General features: G+C 44.2%; 1 protein-coding gene across 4 annotated transcripts in view; it reads left to right on the forward strand.

The window, feature by feature from the left end:
* Positions 1-15710, forward strand: part of slc26a5 (solute carrier family 26 member 5) — a 21480-nt gene continuing 5770 nt past the window's right edge. Inside the window, exons 1-15 of one of the 4 annotated variants that reach the window (XM_034526276.1) lie at positions 1-201; positions 2540-2802; positions 4159-4298; positions 4699-4809; positions 8474-8664; positions 9007-9171; positions 9300-9535; positions 9749-9896; positions 10292-10405; positions 10929-11006; positions 11230-11325; positions 12531-12637; positions 12710-12779; positions 12882-12974; positions 15553-15631. In XM_034526276.1, the coding sequence (XP_034382167.1) occupies positions 2597-2802; positions 4159-4298; positions 4699-4809; positions 8474-8664; positions 9007-9171; positions 9300-9535; positions 9749-9896; positions 10292-10405; positions 10929-11006; positions 11230-11325; positions 12531-12637; positions 12710-12779; positions 12882-12974; positions 15553-15631 (1834 nt within the window). In that variant the 5' untranslated portion in view covers positions 1-201; positions 2540-2596. Of the gene's footprint in view, positions 202-2536; positions 2803-4158; positions 4299-4698; positions 4810-8473; positions 8665-9006; positions 9172-9299; positions 9536-9748; positions 9897-10291; positions 10406-10928; positions 11007-11229; positions 11326-12530; positions 12638-12709; positions 12780-12881; positions 12975-15552; positions 15632-15710 lie in introns of all 4 variants that reach the window. The other 3 variants (XM_034526277.1, XM_034526274.1, XM_034526273.1) reach the window with 3 other exon arrangements.

Consider the following 15710-nt stretch of genomic DNA (forward strand, 5'->3'; position numbering starts at 1 on the left):
TTTTAACTGTAGAGTAACGACTCCTGTCAGCATAACCTATCTGTGTATCGTAACAGGTCTCCTCCTCCGCCCGCTGTCCTCCTCGAAGGACGCCGGACTAGTTAAACTTTAACTGACTCCAGCAGCCGGTTCGCGTGAAGCTGTAACTTCGTGTCCTCCTCCGGCCGGCAGCAGCATCCCCGCAGGAGCTGGAGAGCGGAGGTACGAGTCCCGTCTGAAACACCGTGTTTATGTTAGCTTAAATGCTCAGCTGTTAAGAAACCAGCGAGGAGAGTGTATTCACGTTAATACTGGTAGCCCGGACGCTGCCGTTAATTTATTTACTTCTTCTTGTTTTCTCAAACTTCAAACGTATCGGGTCACCGTTTCGTCCTTCATCTTTGTCGAGTTAGCTAACGCTCGTTACCGTGAAGGAAAAGGGAAGAAGCGCGAGGCTCTCAGCCGCTCGTGCGTCGGCTTCTCCCGAGCCGCACTCAGCCAAACGAGCCGCTTCCGTTCACAACGCTGACAGCAAGCTGGAGCAAACGAAACGTGCACACCAGAACATGCTCGGTGAAGCGCGTTTCCTTTTGATTGTGCCATACTATGTGCTTAGTGGAGTATCCAGTAGAATGAGAGGGTTACACATACCTGGAGACTACGGTTCTCTAGTACAAGGGGTATTAAGATCCAGGATAAAGGTGGGTTTTAGTTTAGCTTTTTATAATTTAGGTTCGAGCTTTTAGGCTGTTATAGATTTCCACTCTGTTGAATAAGTCCGACCCACATAGTTATGAACTGATATAGCCCATTCTTGTAGCTTTATATTATGATTTAGTTACATAATAAATTATGTACAAAGGGGGATTGATAATATAAATGCTTATATATATATAATGTTATGCTTTTGTCCGGATACTGAAATGTGTGTCTGGGAATGTGCGGCTGTCTAGACCACGCTAACATCAGCATTAACGAAACGTTATCCATCTTCACGATGAACGTATCACTTGTTGACTGGCGACAATTTTTTTAATTTATTACAAAAATAGGATTACGGTTCCCGTCAAGAATCGAACCGCCGATCATGTAAAAACCATTGACCCCAAGAGTGGCATCTGAACTACCACTGAGCTATAGAGAGAATTTAGTGATTTTCTAGTATAGTCATATTCACATTGACATTAGTAGATGCATCACTAACGCAGCATAATAGTCATCAATAACTGCGTTTTTCTTTCTGTCGCATCGACCTCAATGCACATAGCAGGTGTTGCCTATGTAATCACGTATTTGAGTTTGGTGGGTCCAAGGATGCAAGAAGAAAAGGCAGTCTGTGTTAGAACATATTGTATAAATATTCCAATATTGCATACTTAATTTGCTCAAGTTCAGGTTTTATTATTGTGAAGCATGTTCTAATGTAAATGAGAAATGCTTTGTATTCCTGAATAGTGACTTTCCTCAATAGCTCAGAGGTAGTTCAGGAGAGATCAACAGGGCAAAAGTTGTACATGATTGCGGTTCGAAACTTTGAGAAAACCGTAATTAATTTTGTCGTTCTATATTTTTTTTGTCGCCAGTCAACAAGTGATACATTCATCATGAAGATGGATAACGTTTCGTTAATGCTGATGAAATCCTAAATGAATGCTGCATCAACAGAGCCACCTACTGTGTCCTAAGGGTCTCAACCACAGCCTCCCGAACAGGTCGTGCATTTGACAGCAAAGTCATCCGTGTTTAGTCTTTAAAAACATACCATAAAAAGAACGTGAAAGAGAGAGTAAGCGATGGAAATGTTTATTTCCTAGTAAGTCGACTTGGGTCCTGAGAGGCCACTCCTACAACTCCTCACGCACGCAAACAAAACCAGTTAATTAAAAAAACCAGTTAATTTCGCACACCGGCCAAAACGAGCCGCTTCCGTTGACAACGCTGACGGCAAGCTGAAGCAAACGAAACGTGCACACACCAGAACATGCTCGGTGAAGCGCGTCTGGGTCACAGGCGGCGGCTTAAAGTGTGAGCGGGCGCAGAGATGTGAATGCTCGTGCATGTGGACGTGTCAGTACACCATACCGTTTTATTTATTCTGGTTATATTAAACAGAATAACATTTCCTCCATGAACTATAAAGTGGTGGCTGTGGCCTTCATGACATGTATCACATATATATAAGTGTCCAGTTTTAATCTGACAGGGACAGAGCACAGAAGTCACTGGAGATGAAACATATTCAAGATTATTTATTATTATAACATGTAGATCAATAGACGTCAGAGATATGATGGTAAAGAACACAATTTGACCCAGTAAAAAAATACGTTTTATTGCACCTTTTTAAAAAAAAAATAAAAAAAAACGTTTACAACAAGGGATTAAATAGAGACAAATATTTAAAAACATACATAATATGAATTGATAATCAAGCAGTAATGGCAGACAAGGGTGGTTGTCATCCCTCCCACTCTCGTTGTCACACGATAAAGTAGCGAAGAGAGGGTAAAACGGTTTGTGTTGGAATAATCATCTCGTCTCTTCTTATGCTTCTGAGGAGACGGAGGGAGTACAGACGGACAGATCGACTGGCCGGGACAATGAAGGAGAGGATTGAATGGAGATGAACAGCTACGGAGAGACGGATCCTCTGGCCGCCTCCGTCATGGAGCGAGAGGAACCCGCAGCTCAAGGAGAGGCCGACTCACAGCCGATGTACAGGATCGAACGCCCGGTCTACGATGAAGCCTTCATCCGGTCGCAGCTTCTCCACCGCAAAAAAACCTCCACCACCCTCCGACAGAGGCAGGCGCACTGGTTCAGGTACGTTTATGCTGAGGAATCCGCCTTCCGGATTTGTCCTGCTGAAGTGCTCTTGAGCAAACCCAGTGTAGGGGCGTATCCACAAAACGTCAAAAAGAAATGGTCCTCCAGGGCTCAATCAAGTCTACTTATTTTTGTTTATGTAACTCGTGTGCTAAAGACAGTAACAATCTTGGATCTGATGAGCAATGTAGATGCAAAACAAATAAAAAGACATAGTAATTGATAATGGAAATATGGAGCCATATAGCAAATGTGTGGGAGCAGCAACTTAATGTATTGTAGATAGATAGATAAATGGTTACTTTATTAATCATGCAAGGGTAAATCTTTTCACTACAGCAGCATGTAAGAAGTCTGTACAGCTTTATGCAATGTAATCCAAATGTCTGGTACCCACTTGAATGGCAGTTTTCATATATGGTTACTTTGCTGTTTAAATATTTGTATTGGAAGCATTTGCGCAAAGATCCGGGCATTTAAACTGATTGATTTATAATATGTCCAAAGATAACATCAGATAAAAAAGAGGAGAGAAAGGAATGGAAACCATTTTTTAAAAAGTATGATCCCCCAAATATTTTTGTTTAATTGACTAGTCTTTTAAAATGTGACAAAATATGAAAATGCCCATCACAATTTCACACAGCCCAACTTTTTGTTTTGTCTCATCAGCAGTTTAAACATATTTGATGACCAATGATATAAAACAGCAACAGTTTACTTGATAATTGGTCTAAATGATTAATAAGTTATCAAACTAGTTGATTCCTTGTTGATGAGTAGTCAATCGATTAATAAATTGATTTTAATTTTTAAAAACATGCCTGTGATCACCTGCCCTCCGGCTTGTGGGCGTGTTATGTGTATTTGAACAGTGAGAAACTATGAACTCTGTTCTTTTGTGAAATGACACAAAGCCCGATTGTCTGCATCAGAATGCTTTTTAATCATTGACATTCTTCCCCTCCCAGTGCTGTGATTTCACTTCCACATTAAAGCCCCGACGACAGTTCAGACCTCATCATTTGGTGTCTGAATAGAGATGTTGCAGAAACCATGTAAAAGGGAAACGGACGCACAACATGTTTTCCAACGAGTTGTCTTGAGGAATAAAAAGACGTTTTGAAGCAAGTTAATAAATTAGAATGTAGAAAATACCTACTCTGAAAGCTGTGGTGCATTAAGCTCTCTACCAGAGTGACTGAGCAAGTACACTGCGGGCCAGAAACAACAACAACATGGATTCCAGGAAGACTTTCTGTAGCCATTATTATTATTATTATTATTATTATTATTATTATTCTTTTTCTTTGATTACAAACCGTTGAATCTGCTTGTCTCCGTTGTTTACAGGTGTTCATCAAAAAAGGCCAAGGCGGCCGCTTTCAGTTTTTTGCCTATTCTAACATGGCTGCCATCTTATCCAGTCAAGCAGTACCTGTTTTCAGACGTGGTCTCGGGTCTCAGCACGGGAGTCGTGCAGCTCCCTCAAGGTCAGTGCACCGCAGTCCTTTCTCGACATGCAAATCGCTTAAAGCATCAAACAAGGGGGGAGAAACCGTTTGGAAGGAAGGAGTTCACCGCTCTGGTAAACTTGTCGATGACGAGGAGCGGTAAAGCTGTTCGTGACACTCTGGTTGTCACCCATGTGCGTGTTTGAAAGCCCTAAAAAGACACACGCGTCGCATATTCATGGAGCCAGACATGTTACGTATTCCAAGGTTTTGTACAGTAGCCATGAGCTCCGTGTGGAATAAGTTGAGGGTTAATGTGTGAAGGCTGCCTTCGGCCTCCCGCCGTCTTAGTTTTGGCATCTCTGTAGCTTGTGGTGCAATCACTTGGCTTCTGGTACTGTTCCCTTTTGTTTATCTCTCCCTCTCCTCTGCTCCACAGGTCTAGCCTACGCTATGCTGGCTGCTGTGCCTCCGGTTTATGGCCTGTACTCCTCATTCTACCCCGTCCTGCTCTACACCTTCTTTGGCACATCCAGACACGTATCCGTCGGTGAGAAACCAACTTAAAGCCTCTTACTTCTGGGTCATAAATCTCCTCCTCGCTGGTGTCTCTGGGGCCACCTGCGGTGGCTGGCGTTGGTGCGGAGCTTCAAGGAGACCTGACGGATCTCTTTCTATCTTATGTCTGTGTGTATTGTTCTACAATACATACCAAATGTGTGTCAACGGTTTTTGTCAACGCATTTCGCAATCCTTTTGTTCCCTTAGTCCCTGTCGTTATGCCTGATAGGCTTTCTGTTCCCACGCGGCACATACAGTTGACAGTAATAATAGTGAAACTTGGGAAAGGGGGGCTTAACCTTTTGAAAACCATGGCTGATTATAGTTAGACTGTGTAAAACATTACAATAAACATGAGCAAATATATTGATGTTATACATCAAATTAAACAACAGAACTTGGGCTACAAGGATCAGTAAGCTATTTCCACACAACTCAAACACCAACTGAAAGAATTATTAAAATATCATAATCATCATTTTGTCAGGAGTCAGCCCACTCAGCACGTTTTCAGAACTAGCAACCCGTAGCTCGGTGCTATCAGAAAAAAACAGATAGCAAAGAGCAAGAGGATTTAACACAGATTCTAAACATCTTTACAAAATCCTTCTGCACCAAAGCATCTTCTTCTAATCAACAAAGACTGCTGTATTTGATGTATTGAACACCATAAGTAATATACAAGTGAAATATATGGTTTTGTACATGAGAAAATTCAAATTTCACAGATGGTGCCCAAATGCCCATTTTGCCTAATTAATCTGTACTAAAACCTCTCTAACTTTGTACTGCTTCACTTTTTCAAAGTAAAACTTTGCAGTGAGACTGGTCACATATGTTTCTATGATCTCTGTGGTTTTTTTCTGCATCCTTCCAAGAGATAATAATCCTGAAAGTGCTTTTTCGTTCTAGGCGAACCTGAAAATTCAACTTTTGCTGTCTTTCATCTTTATTTACTTTTAACCAGTAACAAATATACTAATATTTACACATCTGAACAAAAGCACACATGGTTTGCCTTTTATTATAACACCAACATTATTCAAATAGCCTTTGTGGTTGCTGAGATACACCCTTTTTAGTTTGGGTATGTTATTTCGAGCAGAAACCTAAAAAATAGGTTGGTTTTCAAAAGGTTAAGGTATTGTTTTGATGAAAGCTACAGTTTTTGTTGTGCATATAAATGATCCAGTTTGTCGTGTGTGTGTGTTTCTCTTGCCGAAATGTGTCTTTGGCAGCTTTCAGTGACAAATGGCAGCTTAGGGCAGTACAGTGATGAACGCTACAGTTTTTAATTTCAACCACAAAATCTCATGAAATTCTTTTAGAAACTATCAGTCGACTCGAGGTGGACAAAAAGCGGCTTCTCACTGACTGAGATGACAGCTGTTTTCATTAGTTGTGGCTGGTCAGCTCATAGAGCCACGGCTAGCCCCGTGAGTTGGTGGAGAGCCTGTTAATGTTCCAAGTGGACTCATTTTAAGAATCGTGTCACAGCCCCTTAAAGATGCACTTCATGTACACATTTCATCAGAGAGGCTTAAGCCAGAACTCCCTTCATGCTGAGTGTCACTCTTACCACACCTCAAAGGTTAACTTCCATACATGAAAGGCAGGCATAGGTTTTGAGTTGACCCGACCTTTAGAACAATGTTTATAGGAAAGAGGATCCTGTAATTCTCTTACCTCCATGTTTTTTTAGTAAATCTGCCACTACTTTAGAAAATCAACAAAACACTTTTTTTGTGGCACAATCTGTCGAGGACAGGGATTCTCGTGTTGTCCTAGCCCTGTGTTTGTTGTCATGTTCTAAATGAATGGTGGATGCTGTTAAGCCGTAGTCAGTCCGTGGTCGGGTTGCTTTCCCCACTCAGACGCCAGGAAGAACGCGGTGAGCAGCTAAACCTGCCTGCCGACTCTCTCCGACACAGCGAGGGGCTCCAGCTCTGCTCTGGGACGCAATGAGCGATCTGAAGATTCACGAGCAAGCGACCGATCTAAATTATGAGATGGCATGTGTGGGAAATGTTTTCAATAAGTTGTTCCAACCGTGTCCTTGGCTGACACAGACGGGCTGCACAATGAACTGCACCTGTTCCCCCTTTTGAAAAATAAGATCTGATCTGATCTAAAGTGATGGACGGGAAGCAGGTGGTTGACCCCTTAACTTCTGGCAGAGAGGGAGAGGGAATAACTGGGCTGCTGTTCAAGTGCTGGGCAAGATAGCCTTTACACACACACACACACACACACACACACTTACACTTTAAGTGCATGACCACGCAGTCACACTGGACATCCTCTTACTGCACAGCACCAAGCCTGGACATAAGTGTGAAATACGTCCATAAGGCTGCATTCACATGGGACCAGGAGTAGAATATATTAAATATAGTGATTTAGTGTCTAATGCAGTTATTCTAGTATTGCATGTAGCTATAAAATGCAGCTTTCTCTTAATATTCATTTCAAACGTTTACAACCTGCTCTCTTACGAGGGAGTAAATAAAGTACAAATATTCTAACTTTAGAGGCAGTGCCGTCTACCATCACCACTGCCTGTATTCTCTCCCTGCTTATGGCTCCTAACTTCACTGTCCCACTCTGGTTGACTAAATGATATCCAGCTTGCCGCCTGCCTGATGTGAATGCAGCATAATTCAAGCGCGATGATGTTTGGTGAGGTGTTTCTCTTCCCCTTTATTTGCTGATAAGAGACTGTGTACCTGGGCAACTGAGTGAGAAGGGGGTCGTATTCTCCTGATGTTGTACAGCATGTACCTACAGGAGCGTGTTATTGCGGCAATGTTGGCAGTCAGGGAGAGTTGACTGTCGAGCGTCACTCCGAGGTTCCTGGCAGTCGGAGTCGGAACCCAGGTCGTGGGTGGGAGAGCCTTTTCCTGGAAGGAGGAGAAGTTCAGTCTTGTCCGGGTTAATTTTCAGGTGGTGTGCGGACATCCACTGAGAGATGTCGGTCAGACAGGCAGAGATTCGTGCTGCTACCCGTGTTTCAGATTGGGGAAACGAGAGGATCAGTTGGGTGTTGTCAGCATAGCTGTGGTAGGTGAAGCCATGCGAGCGAATGACAGAGCCAAGAGAGTTGGTGTACAGAGAGAAGAGAAGAGGACCAAGGACTGAACCCTGAGGGACCCCAGTAGTCAGAGGACAAGGCTCAGACACAGATCCTCTCCAGGTTACCCGGTAAGAGCGGTCGGTGAGATAGGATGAGAAGAGTGAGAGCGCGGTGCCTGAGATACCCAGGTCCTGGAGGGAGGACAAGAGGTTCTGGTGGTTCACTGTGTCAAAGGCAGCGGAAAGGTCCGACGGACATTCGAGCGGGCGAACTTTGAGGAGTATAAAAGATCCAAACATTTTCTTGTCGCAATCCCACGTCAGTTGAACGTATAACCCAAGCCATCTCAAGAAACGTCTCTAACCTTTAAGTCCATCTGACAATAGGTGCAATAAACGAACCTCAACCTATTAAACCAAAGGCATGATGTGAACAACAGGAAGTGCTGGGCAAAGATGGCCTTTTTCAATCGGAGGCGCAGTGCCTGAATCCACAGTTACAGTGGTACTGAAGTACTTCCACCATTCAGTCACAATGCACTTTGACAGAAGACTGCTCTGTGTGTGTGTGTTATCTGCAGGCACCTTTGCAGTGATAAGTCTCATGATCGGGGCCATTGTAGTGAGGGAGGCCCCAGACGCCATGTTCTACGTCCCGTCCGCCAACGGGACCAACGGGACCAACGCGACCGCCGTCCTGGACGTGGAGGCTCGGGACCTAAAGAGGGTGCAGGTGGCCGTCGTGCTCACGACCCTGGTGGGAATCATCCAGGTGAGCCTCGAAAAACAACCGTTGCGCTCAGCCGCCAACTGAAAGCTGCTGTTGATTTTGCCCGATCGACCTTCAATCCCCCCCCCCCACACACACACACACACACACACACACACACACACACACACACACACACACTCACACAGTGTCTCCTGTTTGGTTAAGACACCCCAGTAAAGTGATACAGCGCACTGAAATCTTCTCACGCTCAGAAGTCCTTGTTTACCCAAAAGCAACGGGCGGTCTGAATCACTGTTTGCGTATTAACGCCTTGATTTCATGTTTTTATTTGAAACAAAAACTATGTGGCTTGTTCTTCTCCCCTTCCCTCTTTCTTCTCAGTTTGTCTTCGGTCTTCTCAGGTTTGGCTTTGTGGCGATCTACCTCACAGAGCCCCTGGTGCGAGGCTTCACCACAGCCGCAGCGGTGCATGTTGTCGTCTCTCAGCTGAAGTACCTGCTGGGGGTGAAAACGCAGCGCTTCAGTGGGCCCCTCACGGTCATTTATGTACGTTTCATGAGCTTTTTAATGGTTTGGAAGTGGAAAGAGCTCCATTGGGGATGTGGGAGAATTTCTTTTTCTTTTTTCTTGGTCTGGTATTGCTGTTGTATGCCTCACAAATACTCTTGCCACAGAGCCTCAAGGCAGTAGGCAGTCACATCACCAACACCAACGTCAGCACGGTCATGCTGGGCCTGGCGTGCATCGTCTTCCTGTACGTGTGCAAAGACCTCAACGAGCGCTTCAAGAAGAAGCTGCCCATTCCCATCCCCGGAGAGATTATCGTGGTCATCGCAACTACCAGCCTCTCGTATGGAATGTCCTTATCGCACGACTACCAAATGGACGTGGTTGGGAAGATACCGACCGGGTAGGTTGTTGCATTCTCCTTTCGGGAATGTAGAGAGTGTATTTCAGTCATGTGCGAGAGCTTACAACCGGGAGATCTGGATCTACCAAAGAACTTTAGTAGATACGTGTCGTATCCTAATTATGTTGATTGTAGTTTCAGGCTCTTGTTAAAACAACAACAAAAAACATTTACACTCCAGGATAACACAAGTGTGGCCTTCTGTGTTCTCAGGCTTCTCCCTCCTGTCACCCCGGAGTTCTCTCTGCTCCCCAATCTGATCACGGACTCCATTGCCGTCGCGATCGTAGGATTCTCAATGGGCATCTCACTTGCCAAGACCTTCGCCCTGAAGCACGGCTACAGCGTGGATAGCAACCAGGTGAGTCTGGACGCCTTGGGCCGTGGACACTTACCTGACAATCTGTGTGCTTACTTTTAGTGGAGATGCACCAAATCCGACCAACAAGCGGAAAGACTTGGCGGAACCCGAAGCGGAGCGGTTTGCTCCGGCTTGGTTTTAGCTCGATTGGTTTTCAACATGGCGGACGGATGACAAACGTTCTCACTTTACAGCTAAGCACAACACTAAAAGATGTTTCTGAAGATATTTGAGGCGAGAAATGGGCTGTTCAAGCCAAGTTCCCTGAGTCTGCTACTTTGAAAAGATGAATAGGATCCAGCAACTTCACATACGGCAACGGAGGATTTGGTGCAATTTTCATTCCGTTGAATGTATTTGAATGTTCTGATGAAACCTTCCTGTTCTGCTTTCAGGAGCTGATCGCCCTCGGCCTGTGCAACTTCCTCAGCTCTTTCTTTCAAACGTTCGCCATCACTTGCTCCATGTCCAGGAGCCTGGTGCAGGAGAGCACCGGTGGAAAAACACAGGTAGCACAGACACAGCGGTGATGACGCTATCTCGCCTGACTGAATTGGTGTTGTAAAACCACGATTAGAATGAGACAATGTTGACACAGTGACTGATTGTGTTCACTTCGCTCGGCTTCTGCCAATCGGCTTGTAGCTCCTTCACTTCGAGATAAACACTCAACAAAGTCACGACTGTTTGCTGTGCTGGCTCCTCATTGGTGGAACGAGCTCCCCATTGACATCAGGACAGCAGAAAGTCTCTACATCTTCCGTCGCAAACTAAAAACACATCTTTTTGACTATACCTTGAATAGGGAAGGTAGAGCCGTAGTAGCACTTTGGCAGCACTTAAATGTATCTTACTGATAGCACTTTGTAGTTTAACGTTATTGAAGAAATTGTACTTGTTTGATTCTTGTTGTTCTGAGTTTGGACTCATGGTTTAATGCACTTATTGTAAGTCGCTTTGGATAAAAGCGTCAGCTAAATGACATGTAATGTAATGAAATGTAATGATTGTGCCAGCCTTTTGTGTGTTCAGATCGCGGGGCTGCTGGGGTCTCTCGTAGTGCTGCTGGTGGTGGTGGCCATTGGTTTCGTCTTCCAGCCGCTCCCTCAGGTGGGTGACGCTGCTGCTGATGACGCCGAGCCTCCGGCTTCCTGTCTGGCAGCTCGGCGTCAAAGGTGGAGCTGCAGACGCTTGTATTTTCTTCCCGGTCTGTTGAACAAACAGTGGCTGATGGAAGTCCCAACCATTAGTTAATGCTTTACGTTTCACCTCATAAAGTCTTTTCTAATGTCTTCCTGTATTGTTTTGTTCTGTTGTCGGTTCGGTTCCCCAGACCGCACTGGCTGCCATCATCATGGTGAACCTGTTGGGCATGTTCAAACAGTTCAGAGACATTCCTGCGCTGTGGAGGACCAGCAAGATCGAACTGGTCAGTCTGGTAAATCGAGCTCAACACAATGAACATGTCCCCGTGCAGTAGAGGTCCTCACAGAAAACAATGACGACGCTAAATAAGGGGCTCGTTCTGCACTTTTTAGTCCGCTGTGACTTTTGGGATGTTCCTAAACAGTCCGTTACCATGAACATCAGGACACAGCTAATTACTTTTATACACATGTATGGGCCTTTTTTATAAAATAGTTTATTGGCATTCAGCATCAGACACCGTTCAAATATTCAATGCATACGTCCGACTCCTTTTGACCATTTGCGACAAACACAAAAGGAAAAGAAGCAAAACATCTTCTCTTTAAATGGTAAATGGACCTGTACTTTTCTAGTCTTCCGACCACTCTGTGCTTTCACACTACATGACATCATTCACCCATTCACACCCATTCATACACTGATGGGAGAAGCTAAGGTTCCACCTGTCCATCAGGAGTAACTAACATTCATACACACACACATGCACACACCATAGGCACAGCTACGGGAGCATTTTGGGGTTAAGGGTCTTTAAGTGTCTTTCCCTTTAAGAGCCCTTTTTACTTGCTACCAGCAATATATTTAATACATATTTGTCTCTTTTCTGCCAATCATGAGGTATGAATTTATTTACTCTCCAGAGGCGCATTGCATCTGAAAATACTTTGTAAGACATTATGTATTCCTCTCCAAAAATCTTTTTTACCATGGCAATCCAGAAACATGGTGTTGATCTTTAGGTTTCCACAGTTCCTCCAGTAAACTGGGGAGTTACCGTCGTACTGGGTTTTCAGAGCAGGCTTCTCCAACTAAACTCCCTCCAATTTCCTGAACGGCTACACTTCCAATGATACATCTCTTTAGTTCTTCCTCAGATATGATGATACCTTTTTTATTTTGATGCTGATCCAAGAGAGAAGTGTTGGTGTGTGCTAGTGGGAGTGTGTGTTTGTGTGGCCAATCTACAGCTGCAGATAAAGCTCAAACAGCAGGTTCATGTCACGGTCCACTTGGGAAAGAGAGCCCCGTAGTGTCAACCATCATGTGATTGTACATTTGTAATCTTTCATTCCCACCTTTAAAAAAAAAAAAATGTTATCATTTAAAACTAAATACAAAATACCACAAGGAAAATAGTTTGTAGCTGTACCGTTCAACGTCATGTCTTTGTTTGTTTAATTCTGTGTGTTCCTTTCTCTCTCTCAGGCCATCTGGCTGGTGGCCTTTGTGGCGTCTGTGCTGTTGGGACTGGACTACGGCCTCCTGGTAGCCGTTGCATTCGCCATACTCACAGTCATCTACAGAACACAGAGGTACTGATCCTACAGCTGCTTGCCTGTAGTCTGTTTATTTCTGTGTTTCTCACCTTTCTCTGTGTCTTCCAGCCCTAAAAGTGCCATTCTGGGCCGTGTTGCCGGAACCGGACTGTACTGTGACGTGGATGAGTATGAAGAGGTGAGTCAGTCGGGAGAGAAAACGCCAAAGTCTGTGCTCGGGCTTAGCATCAGGTCTGTTGGTCCCAACTCTGAACGCCTGTGATTTGTGTTTTGTTCCCAGGCGACTGAATATGAGGGGATTAAGATTTTCCACTCCAACTCTTCAATCTACTTTGCCAACAGTGACCTTTATGTGTACACCCTCAAGGAGAAGGTAATCCTAACTGTATGTTTTAAGTACTGCGCAGAAGGTAAAAGAAACCTGATCCCATTTACTTCTTTTGAACAGAGGAATATTGGAAGTACTTATATCTGTGTTCAATTCAGTTCAGTTTATTTTGTATAGCCCAATATCACAAATTACAAATTATCCTCAGAGGGCTTTACAATCTGTACACATACGACATCCCTGACCTTTGACCTCACATCGAATCAGGAAAAACTCCCCAAAAATAACCTTTGACAGGGAAATAAGGGAAGAAACCTTCAGGAGAGCAACAGAGGAGGATCCCTCTCCCCGGATGGACAGAAGCAATAGATGTCATGTGTACAGAATGAACAGCATTACAAAGTTACAGAAACACATTACATGAATATGACAATGTATGAATGGAACTCCAATCCATGAAACAGAAGGAGGTAGAGAGGAGGGGGCGGGGCATCAGCAGGGCCAAGGTGGGAGGCCGGCTCACCAGGCATCAGACACCTCCAGGTCCAATGGACCCTATGAGACGTGAAGTCACAACGACTCCGGGGAGGAAGCAGAGTTAATAAGGTGCAATGGAGAGATGTAAATTCATCCATAAGGAGAGAGAGAAGAGGAGATAGGTGCTCAGTGTATCCTAAAACATCCCCCAGCAGCCTATAAGCCTAGAGCAGCATATCAAGGGGCTGGACCAGGGCAAACCTGATTCAGCCCTAACTATAAACATTATTAAAGAGGAAAGTCTTAAGTCTATTCTTGAATGAGGTGACTGTGTCTGCCTCCCGGACTGAAAGTGGAAGCTGGTTCCATAAAAGAGGAGCTTGATAACTGAAACCAATTTAGTGCGGTACCTGAAATGCCAATCGACTGATCCAGTGTCTGTAATAGGATGTCATGATCAATGGTGTCAAACGCAGCACTAAGGTCTAACAAGACCAGTACAGAGATGAGTCCTTTATCAGCACTAAGGTCTAACAAGACCAGTACAGAGATGAGTCCTTTATCAGCACTAAGGTCTAACAAGACCAGTACAGAGATGAGTCCTTTATCAGCACTAAGGTCTAACAAGACCAGTACAGAGATGAGTCCTTTATCAGCACTAAGGTCTAACAAGACCAGTACAGAGATGAGTCCTTTATCAGCACTAAGGTCTAATAATAACAGTACGGAGATGAGTCCTTTATCTGATGCAATTAGGAGGTCATTTGTAATTTTCACCAGTGCTGTCTCTGTGCTGTGGTGTTTTCTAAATCCTGACTGAAACTCCTCAAATAAACTATTCTGATGTAGGAAGTCACACAACTGATTTGTGACTACTTTCTCAAGGATCTTAGAGAGGAAGGGAAGGTTAGAGATCGGTCTGTAGTTAGCCAACACCTCTGGATTAAGAGTGGTCTTTTTCAGGAGAGGTTTAATTACAGCTACTTTGAAGGAATGTGTTACATGGCCTGTTAGCAAAGACACATTAATAATATCCAGCAGAGAGGTGCCAATTAAAGGCAACACGTCTTTAAGCAGCCTCGTTGGGATGGGGTCTAAGAGACAGGTAGACGGTTTAGAAGTAGAAACCATTGAGGACAATTCATCAGGTTGTTTGAGGTGCAATGAAGTGTGGGATTGACAAACACTGTGACTGTGTAAGTCATCACTACGGTTGATACCCAGAGGCATGTTATTAAGTGAAAACCATTCAGGGGCTGGCAGATTGCCTGTGTAAAGATGGAAGCAAACAGTTGTAACATGCAACCTAAAGAGAGGCGAATAGATAGATATCCTCTGACATCAGGGCCCCTGATCACCAATTAGCTTATCCAGATAAGAATGCTGACGATCGAACATGAGTCTGGATATTTGGGTTTTTACGAAGCTGCTTAAAATGTATCTTGGACTGCTGTCAGAGCAACACGTCCTTAAAGGGATTGATTGGATGTTTAGAAGTCTGGTTGTATGAGCTGTAACCGGTTCCTGGCTGTCACATGCATGTTTCTGCCCCCCAGCATCACAGAATGAGCACACTCAGAGTATCTTTATGAATATTCTTTATTCAACTGCAGACTGTATCTCTGCTCTCCTCCCTCATGCCTCCATGTGTATCAACCTAATATAGGGCAGAGACACTCTGACCTTCAGACGGTCAGGCAAACCCATTCTAAATCAAATGGCTCGCTCTCTTCTATTTATTATAAAAGAGTGTAGATATCATTATCTACACTCGTATGCAGGTTCTTTAGAAACCATCATAATATGTTGGTGTAATTATCGCGACTATATTTCAGTCATTCAGAGTTAATAACGTCATCCTTGTTGAACAAATCACTCCTCAAACATTTTTTTTAAAGAAACAGGTTTTCAGGAGGCGACTAACGGGGTTATTTGAGCCTGATTTCAGCTTGTGAGCCTCAATAGTCTGAAGAATGAAGCCCAGGTTTACAGCTTCTGAAACATGTTGTCCAATGTAAAACTTTTAACTGGTTATGAACCATCTCAATGTGATGCTTATGACTTCCATAAGTTCACAATCAGCGGGCAGACTGGCGCTTTCTATGTAGTTATTCTGAATGCTTGCTGAACTCTGACTTCCTGCCAGGAGTTAGACGAGAAAATCTCCCAATGGCAAACTCGAGCTTTGGAGGTGCTGGTTGCTACGCAGAGTTTCCCATCGCCAGGTGAGCTGTCCCTCGACCGGCTTCCAGTCTGGATGCTGAGACATCCGACTGATGGCATTGGCTTCATATTTATCTCACA

Source organism: Cyclopterus lumpus, chromosome 23 (genome assembly GCF_009769545.1).
Source record: "Cyclopterus lumpus isolate fCycLum1 chromosome 23, fCycLum1.pri, whole genome shotgun sequence".
NCBI lineage: Eukaryota > Metazoa > Chordata > Actinopteri > Perciformes > Cyclopteridae > Cyclopterus > Cyclopterus lumpus.